Source organism: Vigna angularis, chromosome 4 (assembly GCF_016808095.1).
Source record: "Vigna angularis cultivar LongXiaoDou No.4 chromosome 4, ASM1680809v1, whole genome shotgun sequence".
Taxonomy (NCBI): Eukaryota; Viridiplantae; Streptophyta; class Magnoliopsida; order Fabales; family Fabaceae; genus Vigna; species Vigna angularis.
In genome coordinates this window covers 946,470-959,709 of record NC_068973.1, presented here as the reverse complement: position 1 = coordinate 959,709, position 13,240 = coordinate 946,470, and the positions used below count along the sequence as shown (strand labels likewise).

General features: G+C 29.4%; 2 protein-coding genes across 2 annotated transcripts; both read left to right on the top strand.

The window, feature by feature from the left end:
* The first annotated feature begins 437 nt into the window (after positions 1 to 437).
* On the top strand, positions 438 to 2,498 carry LOC108322247 (exopolygalacturonase). Its single transcript, XM_052875944.1, has 5 exons — positions 438 to 644; positions 750 to 1,073; positions 1,487 to 1,776; positions 1,966 to 2,185; positions 2,280 to 2,498. The coding sequence occupies exons 1-5, from the start codon at positions 438 to 440 to the stop codon at positions 2,496 to 2,498; spliced, it is 1,260 nt and encodes a 419-aa protein (XP_052731904.1).
* Positions 2,499 to 9,935: 7,437 nt separating this feature from the next.
* LOC108322223 (ethylene-responsive transcription factor RAP2-3) lies at positions 9,936 to 12,258 on the top strand. Its single transcript, XM_017554244.2, has 2 exons — positions 9,936 to 10,378; positions 11,233 to 12,258. Exons 1-2 carry the CDS (start codon positions 10,204 to 10,206, stop codon positions 11,751 to 11,753), a joined length of 696 nt encoding a protein of 231 aa, XP_017409733.1. The 5' UTR covers positions 9,936 to 10,203; the 3' UTR covers positions 11,754 to 12,258.
* The last annotated feature ends 982 nt before the right edge of the window (positions 12,259 to 13,240 follow it).

Here is a 13,240-nt window from a genome sequence, read left to right as displayed (position 1 = left end):
GCAAATTTGTGGGACATCGCATAATTTTCCTCCCAAATGAACAAAAATCTATTTTCTTCTCTTGTTTTCATTCTTATTTTTTCTGAGTATTGGAAAGTGATTGCCAGAGAAAATATAGGCTGCTTTAGAAGGGTAATAATCAGAGCTAGAATTTAGGAGGTAAAAGAATCACGAATTTTATCTTAACCAAACTTAACCACAAAAGCTAACATTCTCCGCTCGTATAGATGCTAAAAATTACAAACCAGTAATAACCATTGTTTCAACCAAAATTGAAGAAACTCAGCTAAATAAAAAGGGATCATTTTCATCATTTTGTTCGCATCATTTTTCTCCTATCTAGCCTCCCCGGAGGCTTTATCAAAAAAATTGAAAAAAAAAAAAGAAAATTGAAAAACTTAGAATTATATGTAGAGAGAACTTAATTAGGTACAATAATGGACATGACAGAGAGAGTAAGTGTTCTTATTCTGTACGTTGCACTGGTTTATCATGTGGGTGCTGCAAAGAAAGTAATGCCAGTTGCAGGTCCTGATATCTACAAGAATAAAAACTTAGATCAGGATAAACTTGTTCCTGGGGAAAAGATAAACAATGTCATAAGCTTTGGAGCCAAAGCTAATGGCAAGTTTGACTGCACTCAGGTATATATATATATATATATATATATATATATATATATATCTTTCTTTCAATCATGATTATTACTGCAACACAAAATTCCTTGTTGATGTTGATTACAAGTTCAGGCTTTCATGGATGCATGGCGAGCAACTTGCCACTCCAAAGTGCAAGCCAGGCTTCTGGTTCCAGTGGGAACATTTGTGCTTTCTTCCATGTTTTTCGCAGGTCCATGTTCTACTCCAGAGCCCGTAACGATCCAAGTTGTAGGCACCATTGCTGCTACAACAGATCTCAGTGAATATGAGAATAACGAATGGCTTCTGTTTGAGGACGTGGATGGTATAAAAATCATCGGTGGTGGTACTTTTGATGGTGTCGGTAAGAATTCATGGAAAACCGCTACCAACTGTAAAGAAGACCCCGACTCAACCTGCGTCAGAAACCCTTCTGTAAGTCAATATCTTATAAACCCTAAACCAACTCACATTCGACTAGATATAAAGCAAATTTATTAGCAAATTTATAATATATAACTGGACATAAACTCACCTTACAAATCGATTTTATAAGTTGAATTAGGTTTAAAGTTCACTTCTTAACATTGTATAAAAGATACTTAACATTGTATAAGAGATATGATTAGAGTCTATCCAAGTTATATTTGTTGTTTATTGAGGTGTATTGAAAGTTCCACGTCGACTAACTAATGAAATTTACCTGTTTTCTATCATCTAAACGTGATTTTAGTCTCATTGGAGTCAGATGTAATTAGCCTTTTTTTTCTTCCAAGATATGTTGGTTTTAATCTCTACAGATCCTTAGAGTTTAGCACTAAGTGAACTTTGTATATTTCGAAATGCAGAGTATATATTTCCACAGAATTAAGAATGGAATTATACAGAACGTTAAATCCACAAACCCCAAAGGCTTTCACATATTTGTGACTAATTGTGCTAACATCAGACTCCGACGACTTAACCTCACTGCACCAGAAGAAAGCCCTAACACCGATGGAATTCATATTAGCCAATCAATCGATGTTGAAGTAGCCAAAAATACCATTGAAACTGGAGATGATTGCATTGCCATGTTACACGGATCCCACCAAGTTTCCATCAACAATGTCAATTGTGGTCCTGGACATGGTATAAGGTAAAAATCAATTCACCACTGATGTAAGTAATGTCAAAAAAACATTTTCTTAATTCGTCGAGCATAAGTAAAACAGTAACATTTTGCTAGATTTGTAATAAGGGTGTGTGTATATCATGCAGATAAGATTTAAATTTGCTGTTTAACTTTTCTTTCTGTTAATTTCTTGGTCTTGAATGTGCATGGCAGTATTGGTAGTCTTGGAAAGTACGAGGAAGAGCTAGAAGTGAAAGACATTCGTGTGAACAACGTGTCGATGGTTGGTACAGAAAATGGCGTGAGAATCAAGACATGGCCAGATCGGTATGCTGGCAATGCATCAAACATCACTTTCAGTGACATCACCATGCAAAATGTTAAAAACCCTATCGTCATTGACCAAGAATATCAATGCTCTTCAAAATGCAAGGTTGATTTATTTGTTTATGTCATTCTCTGTGTTATTACAAGCCTTCCCATTTGGAACATGTTATGTATATGAACATTCATTTATTTCCATGCAGGGTTCACTTGTAAAGTTACAAGATGTTGTTTTTTCTAATATAAAGGGAACCACTACTTCGCCAATTGCAGTGGATTTAAGGTGTAGCGACAAGTTCCCTTGTGAAAGTATTAAACTTGAGAACATAGGCCTGTCGCTTAAATCCAAGCCTACCGGATCTAGATGTGCCAACATTAAACCAATTTACGAGGGCTTGCAAAATCCACCAGGTTGTCTATAATTGCCTCACTTTAAACTGCATGCATTCTGCAGCTCTGACAGTAAAGAGGGAAGGAAAAGTAATGTTTTTGACAGTTATTAGACCAAATTGGAGAACATGCGGCACATGTAAAAGGTTTTTAAGGATGGTTTTGAATCCCAGTTAAGTTTTCTCTGTACAGAGAAAATCACAAATTGTATATAAAGTACGACAATTAACTACTTAGAACTTTCTTAACTGTAAAAAGAATGTCTCTGTAGACAACAGACTTATTGTTTTATTCACATATGTTTCAACATATCTTTCAGTAGATATTTTATGGGACCGAGACACGAATCTTTATGTGATTTTGTCATTTTTGGATGATTTTATCGCTCGCTCCCCTATAATATAGATCGCACGCTCGTCGGGTTGCTCGCGTTCCTTCGGTCTCCACCGTTCATTGTTTATGTTATTGTTTTATTCATATACAACCAATGATATATTGTATATATAGATACTCCTGACCATACACTCAAAACAGAAGAAAAACAACTAAAATCGATTAAAACATTTTTTTTAAATTATTTAGATTTTTATTCAGTTGAGTTAACATAAGATAATAAGCCTTCTCTGTTCAGCTAATCCATCATTGAGCTATATTTCACATTTTCTAGCACTGCAACGATAATGGGTTTCCAAAAAAGAGAATAATAGGAACCTTAAAGGGTCCAATTGGTCATGAAATGCAACCATTTCTGACATGTACGTCTTAAAATTCAAATTGCTCAATTACTCAAATAAAAATTAAGGTTGATTGAGTCGATTAAAAAATGTATTTTGAAGAATTTGTGTTTGTGCAATTTTATGATTATTTTTTAAAAGGTGAATTTTAAATTTAGTCCACCTCTACATTTACTTATAAATTTATTTTATTTTTAATTGACATACAATCTTTTAAAATAAGAATAATCCGATAGTCTGATTCACTCTAGCACAATAAATTTAATAAAAAATCAATCGAATAGATACAATAAATCTAAAAAAAACAAATTTCAAATTTCAAAATACTATAATATCATCTTAAGACGTTATAAGCCGTTTTTATACTATTATTCTGAACATCGCATATTGTTGTCATGATTCAAAATTTATTTTCATTTCAATTTATATTTTATTGCAATGAAAAATATATTTTGCATTAGTGTTTTAAATTTTCTCAAATTACATTCAGTTTACATAAATAATTTGATTAATTAATTAAATTAACTAAAATTATAAAATCAATTACAACATCATAGTCAATTATTTTTTTTAAAACATTCAAATAAATAAAATTCAGAAAATTACATCTAACTACAAAAAAAATACTACTAAACATAAAGCATGCTATTAAACACAATTTTAAAAAAAAAAACTATGAAAAGATCTTTACCAACATAACTTAAAAAAATGTGATGAAGTCGTTCTATAAAACACAATTTTAAGTGCGACAAAAATAAATTTAAAGCCAAAATTAAACTTTAATTCTTCATTCTAAAGTTATGTATATAAATAGAACTTATTTATACTCGTTATTTTTCTTTAAATATTTGTCCATTTTCATAAATTTTAAATAGAATTACACCGTTTTTATATATTTGTCGTCATCCACAAGTAGAACGTTTGATTTCATGGTATTCATGCACTTGATGAGACTGGCACAAACACCGATAGAATTACTATTATTCAATGTTCCATTAGAATTTCATCCGAGTAATTCGCATGATACACGTTTACGATAACAAAAATATGTTATTAGTGTGGAAACTTAATTTGAATAAAATACATACTTTAAAAATAAAAAATCATAACACCTAAATATATTAAAAACAATTTTTAAATAAAAGTGTTAGTTAAAATATAATATTATTAAAGTTGATTCAATTGATTTTAAAATAACTTAAAAGATTATTTTTTAAAAAAAAATTAAAATGCGTAGAATTGTTCTTTAATTTAAACTTTGTATAATATAAAATGTGCGTGTTGCTTAGCTTGAAGAATAAATTTATCTTAAGCAACTTTAAATTAATGTTACTTTTATTAAAAATAAAAGTATTTGTTTTAGCATCTACCAATTGGTTTATTAATCTCCATTGAAAGTTTGTGTTTTTATTATATATAATAGTTTCATAATTTTTAAAAGTTAATGTTTAAAAGAATTTAAATATTTTTTTCTTCTTATTTTTTGAAACGTCTTTTAAAAATAAAATTATAATGAAATTTCAGTTTTCAAAACAAAGATTACTTAAAAAATATAATATAAAATTATTTGATCTAATTAACATTGATATTAAAATTTAATCTAATTAACATTGATATTTTCTATTTTTGATATTTATAATTATTTAAACTAATATGATCAATACTGATTTTATTTTAATTTATTATTTATTTAAGTTATCATCAAATAAACTGATAATAATATAATATAATAACACATATCTTTGATGTTTACTTAAGTTAGTATAAATTTTATTATTATAAATTTGTGTATTGTCATGAAACCGAATAGAAATTATAAATTATTTTTAATTTAAAAACTCAATTTTAAAGATGAAAAATATCTTTTTTTACAATTTTCATTTCTCACATTTTTTTTAATGTAAATCACTCTATATTTATCTCCTTCATCATATTCTTTTTTTTTTGTCATCAACTTTCATCACTTTCATCCATTGCAATAAATTTTAGTTTATTTTTGTTGGGAAGGAAAATGTTGCATGACAATCTTTTTAAATATTTCAACTAGAGTAAATTAAATTAATATTAAAATTTAATTTAATTTAACATCAGCTTAACCAAAGTTAAATTAAATAAATTTTAAAATGAAAAATACATTGTCATCCATTTAGTTAACATTAAATTGTTTTAATTAAAAATTAATTTAAAAGTTAGTGATAAAGTAACATTGACGTAGTCAACATTACTTATAATCGGTCTTCAAAAATATTAATGATTTACCGTTACTGGCTTTAGAGTTCGACCATGTGTGATGCAAATTCGACATTATGTTTTTGCCTGTTAAAGTTAATTATTAATCGAAACTAAAAGTGTATTTTTTTCATAATAATACTAAGAAGAAAAATACAATTTCGAGAACATAAATAACTTTTAAAAAAATTATATATACCAATTTTAAAAATTATTCTAGACGTAATATGTTTTTAAATAAAAGTGACTTGATTTTCATTTTATACATTTTTTTAACCATTTTAAAATTTATAATTTAAAATTATTTTTTATTATTATAAAAATTTCCGATTTTGATTAAGTTCCTCTCCTTTTTTACGGTTTTAATAACATATAAATTCAAAATAAGAAATTAAGCCTGTTTAACTTAAAATATGTATAATATTTATTTAAGATTTTTTTTAACGTATTCTATATTGATATTATACAATGTAGTTTCTCAGATACTATTTAACAGGATAAATAATTTTGTATTTTCATAATTAGCTGATAAGGAATTTAGAATCTCTAAAAATATAATTATTGATTCGAAACATTAATAAATATTACGTAAATTTAGTTTCAAAAGTAAGGTCAATATTTTTCAATTAAATAGATTGTTGAGTATATATAGATTAATAAAATAGTTTTATATTTAACTCTATTAATAAAAAAAAGAGTTGTGTTGAATTTTTTCAATAAAACTATGGAACACAAACATTAATGAATAAAATTCTTACTTCACTTTTTTAAGTCTAATGTTCATAAGGCATATTGGTCTTATGTTATATTTTATGCAATTTATTTGATAAATAGATTGTCTTTTTTTTTTCTTAAAGGTAAGATCTCATACGACTTAATGTATGATGTTTCTCCTGCTTATCTAGACTTAAAAATATTTTATTACTTGTGTTTTTCTTCCACTTTTTAAAATAACCAAAACAAATTTGCTTTAAAAAAATAGTATTTTTCTTGATTATAAGAATGATATGAAAAGTTACATTATGCTTGACAAAATTACTAAGTAGATTTTTATAAGTAGTAATGTTATATTTTATCAAAATATTATTGAGATACACTATATTAGAGAAAATGAAAATGTTTTACTTAATGATAATATATGTCATTAGAATCTTGTTGAAGCAAAAAGCCAGAATGACAATAATGGCCAAAATGTACAACTGAGTTAAAGTGAAAATGCAGACCATCTCAACAACAACATAACAAATCCTATTGAGAGTGAAAAAAATCACAACTACAAAAGGTCAACCAAAGTTAGAAGTAATCTCGGATAATTTAATGACTACATACATTAGATTAACCGATCATCATCAAAAAATTTATGTACAAAAAATAGTTTTGAAACTCCACATCATATTTCTAATGTTCTATCTTATAACGTTTTATTTGAAAAACACTTGAGGTACCCCTTAGTCATATCCACTAGTAGTGAACCTCAGTTTTATTTTCAAGTCAGGACAGAATACGAATGGCATAAATTATACAAAAAGAAATTAAAGTCTTCTTCACAATTAAAGTTTCCATGAGTGAACAAAACACATTGACCTGAACTATCACATTGTATGCGAGAAAATTCAAACATTTTCTTCCATTCGCTTGAATGAAACATTGACGAACATCTTCACCAAGTTCTATCGTTTTAGATTATTAAATATATTATAAGTTATCATTTAGAAGTAATAATCAGATAAATTTTTATTTTTCTCCTTTTTTTTCTCTCTAGTTGTTGTGGAAACCTTATTTAAGTTAGAGATTTCGTTTTTTCTTCTAGACAAGAACACTCAATAATCAATTATAATTTTTTTTTCCTGTTATGTGTTTTTGTTTTTTTTTTCTAAATCTTTTTATATTGGAAATCATGGATGTCCTTGTTGCTCCTACAAGTCTCATATGTCATACATGATAAATATATAATCAATTTTATACGTACAACACGTAACATTGTCGAAAGCGTATTACGAACATTGATAATTTTATCATAAAAATTTACACAGTGCATATAAAAATTATTAAAAAAATTAGAAATAACAATGAGTTATTTAACTTTATTGAAAATCATCACTAAACTTTTTACTAAATGCGTGCATTTAACGGGTATAACAACAGTATAAGAAACGAAACTTTTAACATTTTAAAATTCAAAAAGCAAACAAATGTTTTCATAAAAACTAAAATTTGATATATTTTACATAGCATAAAAATTAATTTAAATTCAAATTTAAATCATACAATGTGTTTGTTTTATTTGTGAGAAAACCAGCTGAACTCAAAGATTTCTGTAAGCAGTTTTGACTACTTGGGCCCACCCTACTTCTGCATGGGGTCCACCATTTTCAATCATTCTGATCGCTGCAGACAATACCAATCAACAAAATCGAATCCACATAAAGTCAAATACAAATACAGTAAAAAACTAAATGATTCAAATTTCATATATGCATTATTTTTAATTGTTTTAGACTTAATTTCTAAATACCTGCTGCCAAGGTTACTTTTACGAAAAATAAGTTTGTAACTAGATTTCTCACAATTTTAGTTTCTAAAGCATAATTGAACTATTTAAAGATTTTTAATATATATTTTATTGATAAAAATATTAAAAAGTAAATTTTAAGTGTATCTTAACCTTATGAAATTAATTTATAAAATGAAATTTATATTTATTTATATATTCTAAAAATTTTACTTTATTTTTAGTAGATATAAAACAACAAATTTTATTAAAATAATCTCTAATAATAATTCTAATATCATTTTAAAAAAGAGATTTTAATCCCAATTCAACTTTATCAATTTAACATACAAAACAAAATTTACACTCACTTATATATTCTAAATTCAATTTATTTTCAGTTTACACATAACTTATAGAGACTAATTTCATTTCTCATACTTTACTACAAATTAATCGTTATATTTAAATATTAAAAAAATTATATGATGGTTTTTGGTTGTGAATAATGAGTGAGGTTGGAATGACGACATGATATATACAATCCCAAAATTGTCGCACTCCACTGAGATCCTAAGCAGGACCACTTTTTCATTTTCATTTTGATTTTCATTTTGATTTTCATTATTTCATTTTCATTTTCCAACCTTAATAAGAAAAAGGTGATCATGCCCCATTTATAATTACGGCTGAGAAATAAATATCTTCAACTTTAACAACTTGCAAACAAGAAACAAAAAAAAAAAAAAAAAACACAAACCTTCGAAATGAGAAGCTCATTATAAAATAAATAGTAGTATATGATTATGATATACTAAAAATCAACTCAATGTAATCTTATCAAGCTAAGAGGGGACCTCATATATTTTCTTTGCAGAAGGGCATGGCGGTTGAAAATATATATGTTTCTTTTTCATTTTCTGAAGCATTTTCGTTAATTTATTTATTTATCTGTTCTTCACATAATTATCTTAAGGTGTTCATATAAATCGGTTAGGACAGCGTTTGATGCATGCAGTTTGATAAGTCTCATCTCAAAGTCCTTCGCTTTGTTTGCGTGTATGCATGCCATGTCAAGGACTCTGCAACTCGTTTGTTTTCTTCTGCAATTTTTCTTTTTTTTATCTTCTTTTTAATACAATTTTACAACCTGTATTATCTCTATGCTTACGTTATTTTTCATGTTTGGGATGTTCGTGCACGTACTGTACGTTATATACGTACATTTTTACGTATACATACCTTTCTTATACGTGTTCCTACTCTTACTGCACTCTACTTTCGTTTTCTTGCCATTAAATATTCCCATTGCATGGATTTGTCTTCAACTGATATTACCTTTCTTTTTTATATGCATATGGAAAAGATACAAGAAAAACTCAAGAAAAGGAAATGAATGAAAATGCTCTATATTTTGAATTATCATGATTTATTACTCTTTGAATGAAAACTAGAAAAGAAGAAGAGCTTATATTGCAGATAATAAATCTGGAATATCATCATATTATAATGATACTATTTATTTTAAAATATATTTTAGAAATCTTATATTACTTTTAAATTAAATTTTATATTTAGTTTAGTTTACTATTCGTGTATAATACTAAAATCAAATACTCTTAGTTATCTCAGATATATATATTCTTCAAGTTTAATCCCACCAGTTTTAAACTTTATTCTTATACATTTATATTTGCATTTATTATTATTTTTATTATTTTTGTTCTGATCTACTTTCACGTGCAGTGATTTCCCTTTCAAGTTATCCCTAGGATGAAGGGAGCAGTGAAAGTTAAAAGCACTTTTAACCGAGAAAAAAAAAATTCACAGTGGTTGGTAAGTGATTGGTTGATAGCAGTAACGTTGCATCAATGGCTTCAAGCGTTATTATTGCTCACTTCGAGGGTGACACATGAAACCAACGTAACTCCAAAACGCACTGGTCCCACCAAAAGCCCGTTTCATCTATCTCTGCCGTTAAATCATGGCGACGAGCGTTAAATACGTCTCTGCCAAAACAAACAAGGCGCAGCACCGTCTCCATCCAAACCAACCAATTTCCGCCACGTCACCACCCCTCAGTCTCCACCGTCTGATCACCACACACCATTCTATGATTCAGGTCTCAAGTGGGACCCACAGGACACGCCAGAATCAACTCAACCCAAGCTCTCTATATAAATTCACACATCCATCGTCTTCTCCTCTCTCACTTGCTCATTTGATGTTCGTCACGAGACTCACAGTGCCAGTAGTTGTTATTCTCCGAAGAAGAAGAAGAAGATGTGTGGAGGTGCAATTATTTCCGACTTCATTGGTGTCAAGCGTGACCGTAAAGTCGCCGCGGAGCAGCTGTGGTCCGAGCTAGACCCTTTCTCTGACCTCCTCGGCTTCGACATCACCACCACAACCACTTCCAAACGCCAACCACCCTTCCCCGTAATCTCAGACAAAAAGGGTTAGTTCTTACCTAATCTAAATCAAGTTCAATTTTTTACACCTACCTACCTATCGCTGCCAGTTTATCTTTTTATTCTTGTTCTAGGTTGTTCCATGTGCCTATTCTATTTCCCCCATGTTCCGACTTACCTGTCTGAATTTTTGTTACCCAGTCAATTAACTTGTTTGCTACTGTTTTGAGTGGACATAATTCAAAAAAGATCCAAGGTTTTAACTTTCTTTTTTATCTTTTTTTAATCCAAAAATGATATATAATTTTTTTCTTTTCTGTATCAACCACAAACCTATGAGTTTTTTATAGTTTATAATGTAAAGATTCTGCCTTGAGTTACTAATTTTGTTAATATCTATGGATAATACAGCATGCAATCGAAAAATAAGATATCTTTGTGTAGTGTCTATTTTTTTTATTTCGAAAAAAAAAAGTATCTGCTTGATGTTGAGTTGCTACTGATGATTTTATTTTCTGAACGATGATGAAAAGTAAGTTGAAGTTATCATTGGGTGGCCTAAAAAGAGTTTTTTTTTTCTTGTTTACCTTGGGGTTTGGTTTGTGGTGGTAGATAAAGAAGTGGTGTGTGTTGATGAAGTTAGAGAGAAATGGAGTAAAGTTGAAGCTTTTCCACCAATTTACATTAAAAAATGAGAAGACGCAAGCGTTTCTTTTGTTCACGTTTTTCCTTGCAGTTGAATGGTAATGGTAAAAAGAAAAAAGCTTATGAGTTTTTTAAAAGCAAACTTTATGACAGAAGAAAGAACGTGTCCCTAAAACAAAAACAGCCATTAACGGAAGAAGTTTGTATGGTGGGAAGTGTGGCAAGGATTAACGCATTGTTTGTCTGTACGTGGCAGTGGAATCATGTGCCAAGAAGAAGAAAAGCGTGGATGCAGGGAAGAAGAGTGAGCGTGCTCGCAAGAACGTGTACAGAGGAATCAGGCAAAGGCCATGGGGGAAATGGGCTGCAGAAATAAGGGACCCACACAAAGGTGTCCGCGTTTGGCTCGGCACCTTCCCCACCGCCGAGGAAGCCGCCAGAGCCTACGACGCCGCCGCCAAACGCATCCGTGGTGACAAGGCCAAACTCAACTTCCCCGACGACACTCCACCACCCTCCAAGAAGCGCTGCCTCAGCCCCGACCTCCCTCAACAGAGCAGCTCCTCTTCCACCGCACCACCGCCTTCCACCGTCTCCTACAGCGGAGACAGCAGCGGAGGAGAGGAACTCGACCTCAAACAACTTGAACTCTTTCTTGGCTTAGAGAATGAGCAGCCTCTGCCCAACAATGGTGAGGAATGGGACAACGGTTACGTGATGGATGACTTGTGGATGCTCGACGACGTCGTTGTGGCCAACCGTAATCTAGTTTATTAGAGGAGAATAATAACATGTTTAGATAAACGTTTTCCTTAAAAACTTGTATTATTAGAAGAAATAATAAAAATAAAATAAACTGAGGTTTTTCTTACAAATTAAAATCGGCTTATGTGAGTTTTATTGTCCATCTTTTGAAAATTAAAATACATAAGTTGGTTTTAATTTGTGATTAAATCTCGATTTATTTTATTGTTTTCTTCTTGGGGTTTTTATAGGAAAGATTATCGAACATGTGGGGTGTTTTCTATATGTTGTATAAAACTATGTTGGTATGTTTTCTTCCAGTTTATGTTGTGTTGTCCCTTCTTCTCGCTAGCTTTGGTAGCTCGTGCCTTGGACGGTCGAATGTTTGAAAAATCAGGTCCACCGTATTAGCGGGAAGATTATCGTGTATTAATAAAGGTAAGTTAGGGCGTAATTATGATTCTAAATGTGTTTTGTTGGTGTTGTAAATAATATTAATGGCATTATTATATGGTGCTACTTTGTCGTTTTCTGCAAACCTAGTTTTTGATTGTGGTGCATGAATCTGATGTCTACTTTGTGGACCAAGTTCGATTGTCTTAACATGTATGTTTAGTTAATTATTTAAATAAAGCTACTTGTTAATAATATGTGATTAAACTATTATGCCCACTCCGTTATTAGTACTCCTTCTATTCTTTTTTGTTTTTTATCTTTTAAGGTTGTTTATGTAAGAATTAAAAAATACAATAGATTGTTCCATTCTAATAAATTATTTTCAGAATTGAGATAGACAAAGAGGAAATATAGGGTGGGAGTAACTGTTATGCCTAGTTACTGATGAATAATTATCTTGGAAATGGATAAGTTTCCTAAATTAAATATATAATTTTTTATTTATTTATTTTCACCTTTTTGTTTTATCAAACACAATTGTTAGTCATTTAATTTAAAACATCTATTTACATAAAAAAAAAAGTAAAATAGACATGCAATAAATACGAGTCTTGTTTGGAGTGCCACTTTTACTATTTCAATCATAATGTACTGAGATATTTTATTGGTGAGATTCAAATGTTCATCCAGCACGAGCAGGTTTGATTTTTGTAATTAAAAAGAGAAATTGCATTTGACAATAAATAATGTGAAATAATCAGAATTTTTGTGACATGTGCTTCCTTTATTTATTATGCATTAACATATGTAAATGTTATTTTCCTCTATTCCATTAAGAATTAACTTATACCTATGAAATCACTTAAAAGTTATTCCAATTTGCTAAGTTTTGTCCTCATCTACATGGATCATATTATTAATATATAGCAATTTGAAATAAAAAATTAAGATTTTGGTTAAACATGATTGCAATATTGATATTCCTCTGATAAAAAAACAAACATCAACTTGTTATTAATATATATATCTTCTGACTTTGGAAATTAAACTTACCTATATTGACTCTGTTTTTGTTCTTTTCAAATGCTTATTTATTTCATTTCTTGAAAGTTGATGGATTCAAA